The sequence below is a fragment of the Conger conger genome, chromosome 7 (assembly GCF_963514075.1).
Source record: "Conger conger chromosome 7, fConCon1.1, whole genome shotgun sequence".
Taxonomy (NCBI): domain Eukaryota; kingdom Metazoa; phylum Chordata; class Actinopteri; order Anguilliformes; family Congridae; genus Conger; species Conger conger.
This window is the reverse complement of record NC_083766.1, coordinates 29,667,013-29,688,608: the sequence shown is the minus strand read 5'-3', so window position 1 is coordinate 29,688,608 and position 21,596 is coordinate 29,667,013. Positions and strand designations below refer to the sequence as shown.

General features: G+C 42.3%; 1 protein-coding gene across 1 annotated transcript; it reads left to right on the top strand.

The window, feature by feature from the left end:
• The first annotated feature begins 1,216 nt into the window (after positions 1-1,216).
• LOC133133013 (REST corepressor 2-like) lies at positions 1,217-17,156 on the top strand. Its single transcript, XM_061248904.1, has 13 exons — positions 1,217-1,561; positions 3,338-3,464; positions 3,887-3,943; positions 5,185-5,265; positions 5,359-5,411; positions 6,475-6,636; positions 7,231-7,355; positions 7,594-7,660; positions 11,134-11,373; positions 12,517-12,594; positions 14,417-14,474; positions 14,751-14,998; positions 15,777-17,156. The coding sequence occupies exons 2-13, from the start codon at positions 3,344-3,346 to the stop codon at positions 16,149-16,151; spliced, it is 1,665 nt and encodes a 554-aa protein (XP_061104888.1). The 5' UTR covers positions 1,217-1,561; positions 3,338-3,343; the 3' UTR covers positions 16,152-17,156.
• Positions 17,157-21,596: the final 4,440 nt, after the last annotated feature.

Here is a 21,596-nt window from a genome sequence, read left to right as displayed (position 1 = left end):
ACACATACCCAGAGATACTTACAAATGTCTAGTAATTATTCACCAGTATGAAATTATTCATGGCTTTCCTGAAAAGATGACTAGAAAGCCCATGCTTGATTCTAGCCTAGGCTTGAGAGAAGAAGGGGCAGGATGGCTACAGTTAGAATATGACACTTATAGAGAAGGTTAGAGGAGAGGGAAAGAGGAGACAAGGGCAGGAGGGGGTGATAGATGAGGAAATGAGAGAGAGAGAGAGAGAGAGAGAGAGAGAGAGAGAGAGAGAGAGAGAGAGAGGAGAGCAGAAGGGATTTTGTAACAAGCCTACCAGGATAATTGTTTTTAAATGGAAACATTAGATGTTGAATGTGACACTTTTTGGGATTTGGAACACTAAGCCAGTGTTCTAGAATGGCAATTGGCAGTAGTACTTGTTACAGCAGCATTATAATGCTCACTGAAGAACATTCTAACCACATTTGACTTACACCTTAAAGTGCTAATGGAAATATATAATGGATATACTCGTGTTAACGAACTGATTTCGTTAACGCACGAGAACACACCTTATTTCTCGTTAGGCCTAGCCTATTAATTTTACATAATTTGAGAAATAACATCAGATTAGCGTTTTCCACCTTCGATTCACAAACCACCAATCTAAAAATGCAATCTATTCTTAAATTCAATAGTTTCAGTGTTAATTACTAATTAGGTGAGTTGTTATTGAACATTATCGACGACTATAGTTGTCCCCTCGTTTGCTCTCTACTCGCAGTCACATCAGGATCAGGGCAGGTCGACCGACCTCATCACATGGCTCTGCAGCTGCCTTATCCTTTCGCGTTTGCGGAGGGAAGTAGCTCCGGGCGCCCGGCCGGTTAATTTGAAAAGGGTTCGACTGGTTAACTTAATTGGATTGGAATTAGTCCATATTTAAAAACATTGATAAAAATAAACACACACGTTCGGTTTAAAATTATAATGTGCAAACGAGCAATATGCACCTGCATAATTATTTCCAACCAAGTGTAATTGAATAGATCATTTGCTGTTATCATGCAATATTAAATGAATAAATCACAGTAAATACATTGACAGACAAAAGTTGTGCTACGCCAAAATCCGAAACGTAGACTATGCGCAATGTCTGGCAAATCTATTGTGCAATTGGAGAGAACTACTTTTTGGCAACGAAGTTGAGCAGGCGGCAAGCTCACAATAAACGTTTGAAAGCGAGTGCTGAGGCTCCCCGGCACAGTCACCCTTTACGCACGCTTTATGCTAGAGATTTCATTGTGCGAGTATTATAGTAGTGTGGAAGGTAGTTGGAATTAAACTATTGTGCATTTCATGTGTGCATGCTTTTTCTGCGCTACGGGGCATGTTTTGACTACTGAGCCAAGTTTTATATCGGACAACAATAACTCGAAGGGAATATGCTGTTTAAAATGGGCTAAGTGAAGCTAGCCTAGCTAGCGTCGCTAACGCGAATAGAAGAACTTAAAGCTTAAAAACAAAAGGATTCAAACTTATCACAACAGGCTGCCATCCGAAGGAGACAGGAGGGAGGATAGAAAAGGTGACTTTTTTTTCATCGTTTGTTTTTGGCACGCCTGCACAGACCCACGTTGGATTGTTGTTTCCCGTGAATTTGTTCAAAAAAAAAAAAAAACAATGGCAGGGAGTACGATGGAAAGAGGAATGGTAAACGAAAAGACAAAAGAATGACCAAAAGGACCGGCTCGGAAAATATTTCATTGGAAAAACTGCTAATCTAAACAAATACATTATATAACAAAACCGATATACAAGTGCTCAGTTTCAGAAAAGAGAATGCATTTGATGTTAAATGTCCTTACATAATATGTAGAACCCATGGAAACTTTCAAGGGAAACGTCCACCAAAATATAACTGACTGGCAAGTCATAGCCTAAATCCTCTGGCCAGCGACATAAGTTGCTTATATGCTTACTTCAACAATGGGACACGTTTAACGTTGTTTCAGCATACCAAATGATTTAAATCAGAGTTATGATTTCCATTAACTGTATCTTAAATGTATGCACAACAGACCCAAAAGTAAGCAACGATAACGTCTGCTTTCTTGCGACAGTAGTTACGGTCTCAGTTCTCAAAATTAATTTGGCTACGCTTAAATTATGCAGAAGCCAAAAATGAGACCCAATATCCTTTCTTTTTTTTAAAACCTAAACTGAAGATGTGTTGGTCTTCCACAGGATACAGTGTTGAGTGTGACACTTAATAACGCAGTCATCATTGGTTTGTCAATCCTTCAACTTGCTCATTGCCTTTGTTAAAACTGAGAAAGTCGTGGAACTCAAAAGTTGAGATTTCCCCTCTGGATGTGCTGAAATTAATATTGGCCACATTACTAACTCAATGGTGAACTTGTTTCCATTTTTAAAAGCAATATGGTTAACAAACTCCTCCTAACATGGGTTTCACTTTTGGAAAGTCTAAACACAGGAGGCTACGTTGTGCAGCTGTTCAACAACGGAGATCTAACAAAGGATAGCGGTAGCTTGCTAGTTGTCCTGTAACCATTCATCACAATGAATATGAAACCGGCCCGTGTGTTTATTTAAACGTAGCCAAGTATGTCATTTCTGCCGACTTGAAATTATTTTGTCAATATATCGTAAAATGCTTTAGTCTGGGTGAAGGCTAAAATACAGATAATAAGATCAAACCTCAATTATGTATTCCAAGTATGAAGCCTGTCTTCTGTATGTGTGGGAGTAACATGGTGTAGATGTTGGAGGTCAGTTCATGTCACAACCCGAGTTCAGTAAAATCTAAACTTTCGAAACGAAGAGTTACTATTTTTATTGAAACACTTCAAAAGACAGACCGCATAATTGGTATTTGAACAGGAAATACGTTTTAATATGTTAGTGGTTGTGTTTTTTGAAATAGCTTCTCTGTTTCTCTGTTGCCTTAAGGTTTATAGACCCTTCAAGAGTGCACTTACCGTGATATGCTTATTGTAAAACTCAATTATTGCAGTGCAATTGGTACCATTTATTATGACCATTCGGAATGAAAATGTTATAGGACAAAAAGAAAGTAAAGGGGGAAATTGATTATTTTGTTTTTGAGTAAGTGCTGTAATTACACTGTGGTTTTCTTCATCCACCAATGAGAGTTTTGTTAGTTGAAGTAGGTTATTTTTGTAGTGTAAACCTTGTGTGTATTGCATGCTTCTGTAGGTATTGCCTGCCCTAACTGTCAGTTGATACGAGCAGGCTATACTTCTATACGTACGAGTGTTTAAACACAGCCAAGTCAATTGGAACAGGTGCGCGTTTGTTAAACCGTGTGACTGTGTTGCAGGGCACCATGCCGTCAGTAATGGAACGTTCAGGTTCTGGTGTGCTGTCCCGTAGCAGAGCCAAAACCGTCACCAACGGCAGTAGCCAGCATTCCGAGGAGGAGAGCAGCGATGAGGAACATACACATGGTACAACAACATGTTTCCCAAACTCAGTCCTGGGGACCTGTCCTGGCTAATGTTCAACCCACAATTGCAACCTCTCAATTGAAACAAGCTGTTGATTGGACATCTATAGGGTGATTTACCATCCCCACTATGTCAGGCAGTGCACACTATACTGTTTCTATTATACACACAATTCTGCATTTAATCTGCTGCAGTTTATACACATAGTGCTTTTTTCATTCTACACTGTCTTTTTACATGGCTACTGAAGTCTGCCTTCAACAATTTAATGCTATCCGTAATATTTGAATTGAGTCCGACATAATGTCAGTAATCTGTCACCCCTCCTACCTTTAGCCTTTCTGCATGTCCATCTCCACTCAGTTTCCTTCCTGGGTATTATGGGATATTATTTGAGCCACTTCTTTCTTTTCTTTCCACAGACAGTATGATCCGAGTTGGGGGAGACTACCAAGCCCAGATACCTGAATATAAACCTGGTATGAGAGCAGGAGGGTGGGAAAGGAAAGGGAGGAGGGATGGAGGGGAGGGTGGTAGGAAATTAACAGATGGAGTGGTAGAAAGACTAAGGGATCCATGATGTTGGGATATATAATTTGAATGGGAAGGGACTGGAGAAGGGAATAGTAGGGAAGGTAACGCCATATCTAACTTGAATCACAGGTCTGGGGTTCCGGTAAGAACAAACATCTATGACAGAAATTCTATGGTATCAAAAAGAGAGGGAGCATGTGAGTGAGAGAGAGAAAGATAGGGAGCGTGAGAGTGAGACAGAAAGAGGGAGCTTGTGAGTGTGAGACAGAAAGAGGGAGCGTGTGAATGTGAGATGGAAAGAGGGAGCGTGTGAGTGTGAGAGACAGAGAGTGTGTGTGTGTGAGAGACAGAAAGAGGGAGCATGTGAGAGACCGAAAGAAGGAGCGTGTGAATGTGAGAGACAGAAAGAGAGGGAGCGTGTGAATGTGAGAGACAGAAAGAGAGGGAGCGTGAGAGTGAGACAGAAAGAGATAGAAAGAGAGAGCATGTGAGTGTGAGAGACAGAAAGAGAGGGAGCATGTGAGTGTGAGACAAAGAGAGGGAGCGTGTGAATGTGAGATGGAAAGAGGGAGCGTGTGAGTGTGAGAGACCGAAATAGGGAGCGTGTGAGAGACAGAAAGAAGGAGCGTATGAATGTGAGAGACAGAAAGAGAGCGTGTGAATGTGAGAGAGAAAGAGGGAGCGTGTGCGTGAGAAAGAGGGAGTGTGCGTGTGAGAGACAGAAAGAGGGAGCGTGTGAATGTGAGAGATGGAAAGAGGGAGCGTGTGAGTGAGAGACGGAAAGAGGGAGCGTGTGAGTGAGAGACGGAAAGAGGGAGCGTGTGAATGTGAGAGATGGAAAGAGACGGAGCGTGTGAGAGACAGAAAGAGAGGGAGTGTGTGCATGTGAGACAGAAAGAGGGAGCGTGTGAGTGTGAGAGACAGAAAGAGGGAGCGTGTGCGTGAGAGACAGTGTGTGCGTGAGAGACAGAAAGAGTGAGAGCGTGTGTGAGAGACAGAGTGTGCGTGTGTGTGAGAGACAGAGAGGGAGCGTGTGAATGTGAGAGATGGAAAGAGAGGGAGCGTGTGAGAGACAGAAAGAGAGGGAGATGGAGTGGGGGGAGGGAGACTGGCACGGCAGATGAGGAAGACGTGTGAGCGTATGTCTCTGTGCGGAGTCTGAAATGGTGTCTCTGGGCATTTGCAGACAGCCCAGCTCGATACGCTGAGAAGGATCACAGAGGCATGTTGGTGTGGTCGCCCAACCAGCTGGTGACTGATGCAGAATGTAAGAAACACTCCACTTCCCCTTTCAATATTTTGATGATCAGTGATTGATAGATTGCTTTGATTCCAATATTTAGACCATTTATTCTTTCAGTGGATGAATACATTCTCATGGCAAAAGAGAAACATGGATACAATATGGAACAGGTAAATAGTATTTATTTACTGTCGGAAACATCAGTATTGTGTACATTTTATGCAAATCTAAAATTGCATTCCTTCGAAAATAATATACAGCATTATTGTGTGTGATACATACTGCATGTGATGTGATAATGAATTACACACCATTTACTTCCTGTAGAAAATAGGACATTTTAGGACATATATGGGGCGTGTGCTGGATCTATTGTTAAGAAATAATGTTTGAAACCTATGTGTATTTACAATACCTTGCAGTATATTCAATTTGTGTAAGTTATGGCCTTTCTGTTGCGAAGATTAATACCCACCGCGTTGTCATGTGGAGCGACATGTCTGTGCTGAGAGAGTAGTCGCTCATTAAAATCACGCAGTGCCCTTCGCAGCAGGCTCTGGGCCATAGCTTTAGTTAGCCTGCAAATCTTCCCACCGAATGCATATATGGGTCTTCAGCATGGATTATGGAACAAACTACAGCCATTACTACGTGGACTGTTATACAACATTTACCCGTTTCCCATTTTCCTTCCTTTCCTTGCTTCACCAACAGTGGCTATCTTTTCACACTTAAGGAAAGAACTTGTGAGACAGGTGATGAGTTGGCACGGTTCCTGCGAATTGCAAGAGCCACCTGACATCTTTAAAAAAACAACATTTGGCACCCAATGTGGGGCTGAACATGTCCAATTACCTGCAGCCGCAGCCGTGTTCATGCACAAACCCCAGTGTCGACTTGGGGTGAGTGTAGACGTTGACGGTTCTCCTCTGAAACGCGTGGCCTGTGGCTTTAACGTGCAGTACTGGGGTACCCCATCGAGCAGCGGGGGTGACTAGATGGCGAAGAAATGTGGACCCCGAATACACTGAACCCTTGCATACACAGGGCGATGCAATCGATCTCTAAGGAGCTCCCAGCCACAGTCAACCACTGGCACGGTCTGGATTCAATCCGATCCAAGAGCGTGGGGCTCACCCTCACACCACTGCACAGTGCCTTAACCAAATGAGCCACCCAGCAGCCGTTTGTGACATCTTAACCGCAACCCCCTGTCACCCCCACCTCATGCAGGCTCTCGGCATGCTTCTCTGGCATAAACACGATGTGGAGAAGTCTCTGGCCGACCTGGCCAACTTCACCCCCTCGCCTGAGGAGTGGACGGTGGAGGACAAGGTGCTGTTTGAGCAGGCCTTCAGTTTCCATGGCAAGAGCTTCCACCGCATACAGCAGATGGTAATTCAGTCGTTTTCTCTCAGTGCTGTGAAGTTCACATGATTTTTCTAATGTTCTTGATGAACCTGGGAATGATTCTCAGACCCTAGCGGTCTCAGTAGAGGCAGAGCACTGGGGTATGTTCTAAGCACAAACGTTTAGCGTATGCACTGTCTGGCAACTGATAGAAGACAAGAATGTTCAGCTGCAAAACCAAATACTGGTGGTCCACAGAGACATTTAGGATATGAAAATCAGCATTTGTGATTCTCATGATTACTTGTCATGGGAAGTGACTTCATCTCCCATCAAGCATTGAATTGTAAAGAGACAATGAACAGTTCATACACACCTGCATTAGATACCAAAAACCTTGCTGTGCAAATGTAAGTGATGCAAGCAAATTTTCTTACAGATACGTTAAGACGTAAATAAATTGCCCACAGCTGTTATCTATGCTGCTCATATTAATCCATAAAATTGGTTATACTACTGTACCATCTGTGCTATTGTTATAGGTGTTACGTAAAAGGGAAGAGGTTTGTAAAGTTTATGTGAGACTACAACCAGCCACAGAATAACTTGTAACCTGCAAGTGAACGCCATGTTTCCTAGTTGCCTGACAAGCTGATCTCCAGTCTGGTGAAGTACTATTACTCGTGGAAGAAAACTAGAATGCGCACCAGCGTCATGGACCGACAGGCTCGACGACTGCTGAGCAAGAGGGAGAAAGAGGACAGGTGAGAGAGGGAGAAACGTGCCTGTGTGTGAGTGTGTGCATTTGTGTCTCGGCATGAGTGCAGGGGTGTGTGTATTATGTTCACAGTGTATCATTGAGTACGTGCGTTTATCATTTTGATAGATAGATAGATAGATAGATAGAGAGAGATTTGGGGATGTATAAGGAAAGCTGGATTTTCCTGTGCTCCTAAGCTGTTGCAGTTAACACTCCCTGTTCTTTCTTCCCTCCCCACTCAGCAATGAGGATGCAGAGGAGGCAGACGCAGGCAGCGACAGCGACTTTGAGATCGACACCAAGAAAGAGGTGAACTTTCCATACTCTAAACCACCAATAAAGAGGTGAACTTTCCATACTCTAAACCACCAATAAAGAGGTGAACTTTCCATACTCTAAACCACCAATAAAGAGGTGAACTTTCCATACTCTAAACCACCACTAAAGAGGTGAACTTTCCATACTCTAAACCACCAATAAAGAGGTGAACTTTCCATACTCTAAACCACCAATAAATGGGTGAACTTTCCATACTCTAAACCACCAATAAAGAGGTGAACTTTCCATACTCTAAAACACCCAGAAAGAGTGAACTTTCCATACTCTAAACCACCAAAAAAGAGGTGAACTTTCCATACTCTAAACCACCAATAAAGAGGTGAACTTTCCATACTCTAAACCACCAATAAAGAGGTGAACTTTCCATACTCTAAAACACCCAGAAAGAGGTGAACTTTCCATACTCTAAACCACCAAAAAAGAGGTGAACTTTCCATACTCTAAACCACCAATAAAGAGGTGAACTTTCCATACTCTAAACCACCACTAAAGAGGTGAACTTTCCATACTCTAAACCACCAATAAAGAGGTGAACTTTCCATACTCTAAACCACCAATAAATGGGTGAACTTTCCATACTCTAAACCACCAATAAAGAGGTGAACTTTCCATACTCTAAAACACCCAGAAAGAGTGAACTTTCCATACTCTAAACCACCAAAAAAGAGGTGAACTTTCCATACTCTAAACCACCAATAAAGAGGTGAACTTTCCATACTCTAAACCACCAATAAAGAGGTGAACTTTCCATACTCTAAAACACCCAGAAAGAGGTGAACTTTCCATACTCTAAACCACCAAAAAAGAGGTGAACTTTCCATACTCTAAACCACCAATAAAGAGGTGAACTTTCCGTACTCTAAACCACCAATAAATAGGTGAACTTTCCATACTCTAAACCACCAATAAAGAGGTGAACTTTCCATACTCTAAACCACCAATAAAGAGGTGAACTTTCCATACTCTAAAACATCCAGAAAGAGGTGAACTTTCCATACTCTAAACCACCAAAAAAGAGGTGAACTTTCCATACTCTAAAACACCCAGAAAGAGGTGAACTTTCCATACTCTAAACCACCAAAAAAGAGGTGAACTTTCCATACTCTAAAACACCCAGAAAGAGGTGAACTTTCCATACTCTAAACCACCAATAAAGAGGTGAACTTTCCATACTCTAAAACACCCAGAAAGAGGTGAACTTTCCATACTCTAAACCACCAAAAAAGAGGTGAACTTTCCATACTCTAAACCACCAATAAAGAGGTGAACTTTCCGTACTCTAAACCACCAATAAATAGGTGAACTTTCCATACTCTAAACCACCAATAAAGAGGTGAACTTTCCATACTCTAAACCACCAATAAAGAGGTGAACTTTCCATACTCTAAAACATCCAGAAAGAGGTGAACTTTCCATACTCTAAACCACCAAAAAAGAGGTGAACTTTCCATACTCTAAAACACCCAGAAAGAGGTGAACTTTCCATACTCTAAACCACCAAAAAAGAGGTGAACTTTCCATACTCTAAAACACCCAGAAAGAGGTGAACTTTCCATACTCTAAACCACCACTAAAGAGGTGAACTTTCCATACTCTAAACCACCAATAAAGAGGTGAACTTTCCATACTCTAAACCACCAATAAATAGGTGAACTTTCCATACTCTAAACCACCAATAAAGAGGTGAACTTTCCATACTCTAAACCACCAATAAAGAGGTGAACTTTCCATACTCTAAACCACCAATAAATAGGTGAACTTTCCATACTCTAAACCACCAATAAAGAGGTGAACTTTCCATACTCTAAAACATCCAGAAAGAGGTGAACTTTCCATACTCTAAACCACCAAAAAAGAGGTGAACTTTCCATACTCTAAAACACCCAGAAAGAGGTGAACTTTCCATACTCTAAACCAGGGGGTGCTCAATCCTGTGAGGATTTTCATTCCAACCAATCACTTCACCAGCTTTCACACACCATTTCATGAAATAGTTCTCTTAGTTAGGCTCTCTCTCGTTGAAGATGTGTTAATGGTGCAGTGGTAGGTTGGAGTGAAAACCTGCATACCGTAAATCCTCAAATTGTGGCCGGGGTCTTTTATTTACTTAGGCTGCACAAAGCACAGGCCTTTATTTGGGGGAGGCTTGTATTCGAGGCAGGCCTTTAATTCTTGTTAGGCTTCTGTTGTAGAATTTTATTCTTAAGGATCTTTTTTCCTAAAGTGCGTTTTATTGTGAGACATATGTTTCGTTTGGAGCAGCAGACCGGTAGGCTATCAAAAGATTTTTGCTTTGGTTTGGGATTTAATTGACTTGACTGTTTGATTCTATTGCTAAATGTTGGCACTGAAATCTGGGGGGTATTTGATGGTTCACTGTTAAGCTTTATGTAGTTGAAAGAGTGTTGGGATTTCCACCCGTCTGTTTATTGCGAGCCAAGGCAGCCGCTTTCATTCATTCATTGAACATTCATTACAGCTGTGCTGTAAATACATGGAAACCTTATTGCGTAGTCAAGTAGCCTAAATTGAGTTAATTTTTAATTTTGCCTGATTTACTTTTTTATTAAATTTGTAGGCTGGAATGCCTCGTGGCAACAATTGCGTTTAAATATATACTGCTTCAGCCTTTGGCAAGCTACTCAGAAGGGGGCGGCAAGCGACTGGTAGCTTGAGAGCAACGTGTTGGAGACCCATGGTGTAGGACAACGACTTTTCATTGGCAACAGTATTAAACCAACCAACAATATAAAATATTAAGAAGAGCTCTTTTATTTCATTGAGTTAAATCGAAACAATGTCTTCTAGTGCTCATGGACTGATATTACCCCGGCTTGTATTTGGGGGCCGGCCTTTATTTGTCCGGATTGACCACGCCCCTGGCTATTATCCGAGGCCCGGCTTCAAATAGAATCCCGGACAAAATTTGAGGATTTACGGTAGTCTTGGCCCTCCATGGCATATAATTGGGCACCCCTGCTGTAAGCCAACACTGCAGGATCATGGACTTAGTCATTGTGCCCATAGTCAGTGCCCTGTACTCTCTCATCATTCCTCCTCCATCTTGTCAGTCTTTCCAGATGGGAATGCACCATTTCTTTAAATATTTTTGTGAATGATTAAATATTTATGAAGTCAAATTTAATCCCTGCATTACTGAGCAGTGTTTCCAGGGCCTGTGGTGAGGATGTTGTGGATCAAATGGCAAAGGAGAAAGCAATGAAAAAAAAAAAAAAAAAGTGTAGCCAGAGAGAGTGTTCAATTAGGCTTTCATTTCCACAACCATTATGGATGGAGAAACACAATGTTAAATTGCAGATATTGTTTGTGGCTATTATTTACAGGTCAAGAGATTAAGATGAATTAAGATTCAGGCCCATGGCTCTTAACATGTTCTCTCTCTCTCCTTTGTCCTCTCTTTCATCCCTCTATCCCTCTCTCAGACTCCGAAACCGAGTATAAGCACTAGAGGAGGGGAGAAGGCCAGCTCTGGGAGGCCGGGCCCGGTGCGGAAGGAAAGCCTGGGGTCGCAGTACAGACACCACCCCCTCCGCGCTCGTCGACGCCCCCCAAAGGGCATGCACCTCATCCAGGAGGACCTCACCTCGCTTTCTGCCAGTCCTGACACGGGGGCAGTGTCTCTGAAACAGCTGGACACACAGCTGGTGTCGCTTAAGAGACAGGTTTGCACATTCTCTTCATGCGTGCTCATGTCGTCCCAGCTGACAAGAAGTGCTTCAAGAACATAGGGGAAAATTCAAGCTGTATTATCATTAGGCTGTGAGACAAGGTTTTTTCCAGTGTTCTTGAAATGTTAGAGAACACCCAGAACTTAGTCCAAACCCAGAACTTAGTCCCAGCTAACACAAATGTGTTTGTATTGCTGGGGAACAGATCCTCATTTTGGTTGGGAGATAATGTCAGGATTTAGAATTTTTCCAAACTATCTTGGAACATATTTATTATTCAGAGTTCTGTCCAAGTAACATTCAAGGCATGGTGCATACAAATTTACTGGCAATATCCCCTGATAATTATTATTTAATATGGTAAATTCCTGATTTTAAAACTACTGGCCAACAGTGCAATTTTATTTTCACTAGTATAAAACCAAGTAACATTCAAAGGCGATCACTACTACTTTCAGTGTGACTTTAAGTTAAAGCTAATGTTCTAGAGACATTCACGAAACTAGACATGTAAATACATGTTGGCTCATCCTATTAAGGTAGTGTTCCAGTATATGGATGGAACCCAGAGTCTGGTAGCGAATCTGGCCTGTGCCAGTGCCAGCCGTGACCAGCAACTCCACAGCTGCTGCGAGTGTCACCCAGGGAAGCAAGGGTTACAGTTGGCTGGGAGTTGGCCTCTCATGGCCCACAAGCAACCTAAAGTTTCCTCTAACTTTCCTCTAACGTCTCTGCAAGGCCAGCTGTTGGACTGCATTGTGATGAGCAGTGCCTGATGTCACATGCTTCAGAAGAGAACACATACTTATCTCTTCTCTCCCAAACCAAAGAGCACTGATTTAATATGAAATGGTGGAAAAGCATTACAAAAGTACATAGGAGTGTGTACAGGAGAGATTGTAATGTACTGGGAATGTCTCGCCATTCAAACATTGGGTTGGGGTTTGTCTCACTATGAATGGAGACCATGTTTCTTGAACTGTAGTACAGAATCCAGAGCAGGAGCTAAAACACCTACTTGAAAAGGTTTCTCGTAGGAATGAAACAGATCAGAGCAATCAAGTTCATTTTTAAGGTGATCTCACAATGGTTCAGATCTGTTACACAAGTGTAAGCTATCCGTCTCTTGGGTTGCAGGTTCAGAGCATCAAGCAGATGAACAGCAGTCTGAAACGTGACCTGGAGGAAGGGATAGACACCCTGCGCCCAACTGAGGTAGAGCACTGATACGGTCACAGACTGCACTCTGATACTGCACAGACACACTGATATAGTCATAGACTGCACTCTGATACTGCACAGACACACTGATATAGTCATAGACTGCACTCTGATACTGCACAGACACACTGATATAGTCATAGACTGCACTCTGATACTGCACAGACACACTGATATAGTCATAGACTGCACTCTGATACTGCACAGACACACTGATATAGTCACAGACTGCACTCTGATACTGCACAGACACACTGATATAGTCACAGACTGCACTCTGATACTGCACAGACACACTGACACAGTCACAGACTGCACTCTGATACTGCACAGACACACTGATATAGTCACAGACTGCACTCTGATACTGCACAGACACACTGATATAGTCACAGACTGCACTCTGATACTGCACAGACACACTGATATAGTCACAGACTGCACTCAGATACTGCACAGACACACTGACACAGTCACAGACTGCACTCTGATACTGCACAGACACACTGATATAGTCACAGACTGCACACTGGTACAGCAGAGACACAGTGACACAGTCACAGACTGCACTCTGATACTGCACAGACACACTGACACAGTCACAGACTGCACACTGGTACAGCAGAGACACAGTGATATAGTCACAGACTGCACACTGGTACAGCAGAGACACAGTGATATAGTCACAGACTGCACACTGGTACAGCAGAGACACAGTGATATAGTCACAGACTGCACACTGGTACAGCAGAGACACAGTGATATAGTCACAGACTGCACACTGGTACAGCAGAGACACAGTGATATAGTCACAGACTGCACACTGGTACAGCAGAGACACAGTGATATAGTCTGACTGAACAGACATTGCATTAAGGCTTGTCTACAGTCAGATCGCACACTGAGTTATGAACTCAGAAGACCAGACCAAACAGCCAGATGAGGGCTTCTTTTTTTGAAGCTCATGCTGAGAGCCCTGAGAGACCGAGCTCACTAGAGCCACTGTGGTTGGCTCCAGTTTTGGTCATTCAGATCTGTTTTCCATGTAAAGTCAATGCTACAATTGCGGTCAAAATGCATGTCATTTTTTACGACAAGAAAATGTAGTCGCAATCTGCGTAGTCTGCAACTCATGTCTCCCCATGTGCTAATTATTGTGTTATTGTTATTGTGTTATACAGAGAGCACAGCAATACTTTTTTGATGAATCAGGGACTCACTCACACACGCTTAGTGGAGGAACCGCATTGGCTTCCATTCTGTGTAGTCTCTGGCTCCAAATGTAGAACATGGTGACGCCGGTCAAATTTTTTGACAGTCTATGGGCTAGATTGATTGGGAACACTGATAGAACACTAACACTGAACAATAGACAATGATCTGAGCCTCTTGTCCTCACTCTCTCCATCCATCTCATTATCACTCTCCATCCGTCTCCTTATTATCTCTCCATCCATCTCCTCATTATCACTCTCTCCTTCCATCTCCTCATTATCACTATCTCCAACCATCTCCTCATTATCACTCTCTCCATCCATCTCCTCATTATCACTCTCTCCATCCATCTCATTATCACTCTCCATCCATCTCCTCATTATCACTCTCCATCCATCTCCTCATTATCACTCTCCATCCATCTCCTCATTATCACTCTCCATCCATCTCCTCATTATCACTCTCTCCATCCATCTCCTCATTATCACTCTCCATCCATCTCCTCATTATCACTCACTCCATCCATCTCCTCATTATCACTCTCTCCATCCATCTCCTCATTATCACTCTCTCCATCCATCTCCTCATTATCTCTCTCCAGCCTGCTCCCAAGATCAACTCCCGCTGGACCACCGAGGAGCAGCTTCTGGCTGTACAGGGTAAGACGCTGTCCATGCATTTCACCTGTATCTGTCATTTACCAAAAATGCAAGCCCACTACAACAGGGATCATCATCTCTGTCCAATGAATCCAAATCCAGCCCTAGTTTTCTCCTTTTTTTTTCATGGGCATTTAGTGCTACTGATTGGTCAGACTGACTACCAGGTACAGGAAGGATGGAAAACCAGAAGTTCTCGGCCCTCGAGGACCATGAGTTACTGATTGCTCCATGAAAAGGATTCAACATTTAATTGTGTCAATCACCTCTCCCCAGCCATCAGGCGCTACGGCAAAGATCTGGCAGCTATCGCCGAGGTGATTGGCAACAAAACCATCCCGCAAGTGAGCTCGTTCTTCGTCAGCTACCGGCGGCGCTTCAACCTGGACGAAGTGCTGCAGGAGTGGCAGGCGGAACAGGAAGTGCACCAGGGGCATGCCGGGAGCCCTGAGGACGTGAAGGATCTGGCCGGGGCTAGAGGAAGAACGCTGTCCGCAGGAAACGGCAGTGCTGAAGACGAGGAGGTGAGGATGGAGGGAGAGGGGAAAGGGCGGTGCAAGAGGAGGGAGAGGATGGAGGGAGAGAGGAAAGGGCGGTGAAAGAGGAGGGAGGATGGAGGGAGAGGGGAAAGGGCGGCTCAGCTATAAGAACTTATTATAGCTTTTTGTTTCTATGCTCTGATGTTGCACCATTTAAGTGAAGAATAATTGTTTAAAAAAATATTCTGCAGTAATAGTAATTTACTATGTAATCATAAATAGTTATTTACTGTTGAAACTTTCATTTATCTTTCTGTTGGATAAAAAAAGAATGTAATTCTACACGTTTTTTTTCATGTTATCATTTGCCAATTTTAGAAAGAGATTGACTGCACACTCGAGTTCAGAAGTGGTAGAGGCAAAATGACATCTGCACATCTCATCCAATTTCACAAGCCATTATTCAGTTATTACATGAAATATTGCATATTATTCTTGAACAAACGCTTGTGAAATTTGCAATGAGAATTTGCATAAGAATTTATCAGCTGCCAATTTTAAAATGAATAAAAACTGACTTGTTAAACCAGTGTTTAGCACATATTGGCATATTAACTTAAAACCAGGACCATAAAAATATTTGCTCACCTTTTTTTTGTTTTTTTGCCTTAATAACTTAATTACTGGACTCCCTCCAGGACTAAGATCCCTGCTTTAAACTGTAGATACAGAAAGGTGTTTGGCATGGCTACATTCATCACTGGAGTTAAAAAGTGCTTAACATGATTTCTGACCACATTCTCATCTCCTTTCCTTCCTTCAGTTGCCAATGACCGTAGAGACTGAGGCCACATCAGCTCCCACTGGTACCAACATCAGTAACTTCAGCACAAACCAGGGACCCCCTTCCCTGTCCCAGCCCCCACCTCTGCTTCGCCCCACTCCTCCTTTAGCCCCTCCTAGCCTGCACAGACAGCCCCCGCCCCTGCAGACTCGCCCAATCCAAACCCGCGCCCCTCACAATCACCCACCTCCACCGCTGATCCGCCCCGCGGTTGCATCCTCCCGCCACCAGGGGCTCCGAAACTCCCTCAGCTCCATTTCAACTTCTGGCTCCTTGTCGTTGTCCACTTCTTCCTCGGGTCAGTTGCCACCATCCCTAGTGGGACTGAAGGTGGAACAACCACATTCTCACTAAGAATCTTAGGCAACCAAGGGCTGTAGACAGTACCCACAGGCACACTTGTTTTTGCTACATGGTGAGGACACCCACACAGACACACACATTGCAGATGTTGTGAGAATAGTGAGGTGTGTGAGAGAGTACTACTGATACCATTTTCTCCCCCCTACTAGTGAGTGCAGGGGTCTGCAACCCTGGTCCTGGAAAGCTGCAAGGTCTGCTCGTCTTAAAATGAGTAACAAATTCAGACTTAAGTTTGAGTTAACTGTATAATCAACCGTAAAATGGATAAAGTGCTGAGTAACAGCAAAAAAAGAGCAGACGCTCTGTGGCTCTCCAGAAACAAGGTTACAGACCCCTGCCATAGACATAGACAGACTCCTCTGAACAGAACATATGTATGGACAGAAATACCCAAGTTAACATAACACATTGAATCTTTCTCCCAGCACAGCTATACACACGCTGCCTCATGATACATCACCCATGGTAAAGCATTCTCCTCAACCATTGGCTAAACATTTAGCGTTCGGGATGACACAATGCTGAAAACTCAAACTGTGACCTCAGGTGAACCCTCTCCCAGTCTTCTGGCATACAAGCAGCTGCTCTGTGCAGTGAAGTGTTTGGATTGGACTACCTTGATAGGGTAGCTTCTTGACATGTTCAGCCCCCTGCTCGTCTCCATGGCAACATTGGGATTGTGAGAATGCAGGTAGGCAAGCAGAGTAATGTGGAGAGACGATGTGCTCATCTTTCTGGACAGCAGTCAGTCTGACCAAAAGTCGGAGGGGAAGAGGTGACCTGTGTAGTCATGCACAGTCATTTATGATTTAGCAGGTTACTGAGAGGAAAACAGAATAGCTGCTTTTTTTACTTGTAGTTTAGAGTAGGATTAAGCACTAAAACGGTAAAATACTTGACAGTTTTTTGACATGTTTAAACATGCAGGCACTGAAAACTGCAAAAGCGAACACTGGCACTAGGAAAAAAATAGAACGAGAAATTTCCCCCTCTGTAAATGTGTTGCCATTTGTTTTTATGTATTTCTTTGGAATGTTTTTGAATTTAATAAAAATTGGATGTGAATTTTTTTTACTGAACTGAATGGTTATGTATTTTTCCTTCAATGTATTTTGACAATAGTAATTTTGTGAAAAACAACCAGCAGTGTGGGAGTTGACCCCTCCAATTTTGCTCAAACTTTGTGATGTTCTTTATAAACTCAAAATATATGTGCAGTTGTGCTCATAAGTTTACATACCCTGGCAGATTTTGTGGGTTTTTTTGGCCATTTTTCAGAGAATATGAATGATAATACAAAAACTTTTCTTTCACTCATGGTTAGTGGTTGGGTGAAGCCATTTATTATCAAACAATTGTGTTTGCTCATTTTAAATCATAATGACAACAGAAACTATCCAAATGACCCTGATCAAAAGTTTACATACCCTGGAGGTTTTGGCCTGATAACATACACACAAGTTGACACACACAGGTTTAAATGGCTATTAAAGGTAACCAACCTCACCTGTGATCTGTTTGCTTGTAATCAATGTGTGTATAAAAAGTCAGTGAGTTTCTGGGCTCCTGACAGACCCCTGCATGTTTCATCTAGTGCTGCACTGACGTTGCTGGATTCCGAGCCATGGGGAAAGCAAAAGAATTATCAAAGGATCTGCGGGAGAAGGTAGTTGAACTGTATAAAACAGGAAAAGGATATAAAAAGATATCCAAGGAATTGAGAATGCCAATCAGCAGTGTTCAAACTCTAATTAAGAAGTGGAAAATGAGGGATTCTGTTGAAACCAAGCCACGGTCAGGTACACCATCAAAAATTTCAGCCACAACTGGCAGGAAAATTGTTCGGGATGCAAAGAAAAACCCACAAATAACTTCAGCTGACATACAGAACTCTCTGAAAAAAAAGTGGTGTGGCTGTTTCAAGATGCACAATAAGGAGGCACTTGAAAAAAAAAGGGCTGCATGGTCGAGTCGCCAGAAGAAAGCCATTACTACGCCAATGCCACAAAGCAGCCCGCTTACAATATGCCAAACAGCACAGAGACAAGCCTCAAAACTTCTGGAACAAAGTTATTTGGAGTGATGAGACCAAAATTGAACTTTTTGCCCACAACCATAAACGCTACATTTGGAGAGGAGTCAACAAGGCCTATGATGAAAGGTACACCATTCCTACTGTGAAACACGGAGGTGGATCACTGATGTTTTGGGGATGTGTGAGCTAAAAAGGCACTGGGAACTTGGTCAAAATTGATGGCAAGATGAATGCAGCATGTTATCAGAAAATACTGAAGGAAAATTTGCACTCATCAGCCCGGAAGCTGCGCATGGGTCGTACTTGGACGTTCCAACATGACAATGATCCAAAACACAAGGCCAGGTCGACCTGTCATTGGCTACAGCAGAAAAAAGTGAAGGTTCTGGAGTGGCCACCTGTCTCCTGACCTCAATATCATTGAGCCACTTTGGGGAGATCTCAAACGTGCAGTTCATGCAAGACAGCCCAAGAATTTACAGGAACTGGAGGCTTTCTGCCAAGAAGAATGGGCAGCTTTACCATCTGAGAGAATAAAGTGCCTCATCCACAACTACCACAACAGACTTGAAGCTGTCATTGATGTTAAAGGGGGCAGAACTAGGGTATGTAAACTTTTGATCAGGGTCATTTGGATAGTTTCTGTTGTCATTATGATTTAAAAAGAGCAAACACAATTGTTTGATAATAAATGGCTTCACCCAACCACTAATGGTATGTAAACTTATGATATATATATATATATACAGTGGTGTGAAAAAGTGTTTGCCCCCTTCCTGATTTCTTATTTTTTTGCATGTTTGTCACACTTAAATGTTTCAGATCATCAAACAAATTTAAATATTAGTCAAAGACAACACAAGTAAACACAAAATGCAGTTTTTAAATGAAGGTTTTTATTATTAAGGGAGAAAAAAAAATCCAAACCTACATGGCCCTGTGTGAAAAAGTGATTGCCCCCTGTTAAAACATAACTGTGGTTTATCAAACCTGAGTTTCTCTAGCCACACCCAGGCCTGATTACTGCCACACCTGTTCTCAATCAAGAAATCACTTAAATAGGACCTGCCTGACAAAGTGAAGTAGACCAAATGATCCTCAAAAGCTAGACATCATGCCGAGATCGAAAGAAATTCAGGAACAAATGAGAAAAAAAGTAATTGAGATCAGCCTGGAAAAGGTTATAAAGCCATTTCTAAAGCTTTGGGACTCCAGCGAACCACAGTGAGAGCCATTATCCACAAATGGCGAAAACATGGAACAGTGGTGAACCTTCCCAGGAGTGGCCGGCCGACCAAAATTTCCCCAAGAGCGCAGCGACGACTCATCCAAGAGGTCACAAAAGACCCCACAACAACATCCAAAGAACTGCAGGCCTCACTTGCCTCAGTTAAGGTCAGTGTTCATGACTCCACCATAAGAAAGAGACTAGGCAAAAATGGCCTGCATGGCAGAGTTCCAAGACGAAAACCACTGCTGAGCAAAAATAACATTAAGGCTCGTCTCAATTTTGCCAGAAAACATCTTGATGATCCCCAAGACTTTTGGGAAAATACTCTGTGGTCTGACGACAAAAGTTGAACTTTTTGGAAGGTGTGTGTCCCATTACATCTGGTGTAAAAGTAACACCGCATTTCAGAAAAAGAACATCATACCAACAGTAAAATATGGTGGTGGTAGTGTGATGGTCTGGGGCTGTTTTGCTGCTTCAGGACCTGGAAGACTTGCTGTGATAAATGGAACCATGAATTCTGCTGTCTACCAAAAAATCCTGAAGGAGAATGTCCGGCCATCTGTTCGTGACCTCAAGCTGAAACGAACTTGGGTTCTGCAGCAGGACAATGATCCAAAACACACCAGCAAGTCCACCTCTGAATGGCTGAAGAAAAACAAAATGAAGACTTTGGAGTGGCATAGTCAAAGTCCTGACCTGAATCCTATTGAGATGCTGTGGCATGACCTTAAAAAGGCGGTTCATGCTCGAAAACCCTCCAATGTGGCTGAATTACAACAATTCTGCAAAGATGAGTGGGCCAAAATTCCTCCACAGCGCTGTAAGAGACTCATTGCAAGTTATCGCAAACGCTTGATTGCAGTTGTTGCTGCTAAGGGTGGCCCAACCAGTTATTAGGTTTAGGGGGCAATCACTTCTTCACACAGGGCCATGTAGGTTTGGATTTTTTTTCTACCTTAATAATAAAAACCTTCATTTAAAAACTGCATTTTGTGTTTACTTGTGTTCTTTGACTAATATTTAAATTTGTTTGATCTGAAACATTTAAGTGTGACAAACATGCAAAAAAAAAAAAAAAAAAGGAAGGGGGCAAACACTTTCACACCACTGTATGTATGTGTGTGTATATATATATACATATATATATAATTTAAAAAATCATATGACTTCTAAGACAAGTAGATCTTTTGATTTAAGAATGGCCCAAAAAGTGTTAAATATTCAATCAAGTAGTTGGTGAGGTGGACAGTTTCCGATCAACATGAAACTTTGAGTACATAAAAAGGTATAATAGGCCTATTTCTGTACAAAACCAAATGAGTTGTTACGGTTATGGCTTGGCAGGTTTTGATCATTTGTTTACACTGAAACATACTTTGACTTCCTATATCAGCGCCACTTGGTGTATGGTATCCAGACTTGAAATACTCGTAAATATGCTGGTTAAAAGCAGTCACAAACAAAATGAAGTCAAATAATTTATTCAAAGATTATACAATGCCAAAGTTTGGTCTGGTCAGAAAAGTTTTATTGTTCAACCAAGTAGATGGTAAGGTCGGAAGTTTCTAATCAATATGAAACTTTGTTCTTCTTCTGCATTGTATACCTCTGGTTGATCCAATAGTATGTTGTGTGCTAATGGACAGTAGGAGTGCAGACCTAAAAGTAAGTTTCTCCTGTCCATATCATCATCATAGCCTAAATGACAAAACAGATCTTAGATGAGCTCTCCTACCCAACACTTTACGAAAATGGAACCAAACAATCAAATTAAGTTCTCTACGCTTAAACAATAGGGGTTTAGCTCCAGGTTCAAATTACTTTGCATCATCATTGATTTTGTTTGCGGACTAAACACAACTAGCTTTGTCTTTGATGCAATTTATTTTATGGTAGAATTAGTGGTTTCTTTTCACAAAAGATGGACAAAATAAATTCTGAGTTTCACCAGCAATGCACCAACATTTTAAATGTAAATTACAATGTACAATGAGAAATTCAACCCAGTAGAAATTCCCAGCAGCCTTGTAACAATCATCTGACAGCATGTGCAAGATTAGATATTCAGATATGCACAGGTGGCCAATCTGTACGGAGGTCAAAACCGCATACTCTGCCCCACAGCAATCTCTTGGCTACGGTTAAATGTAACGGTTACAATAAAATC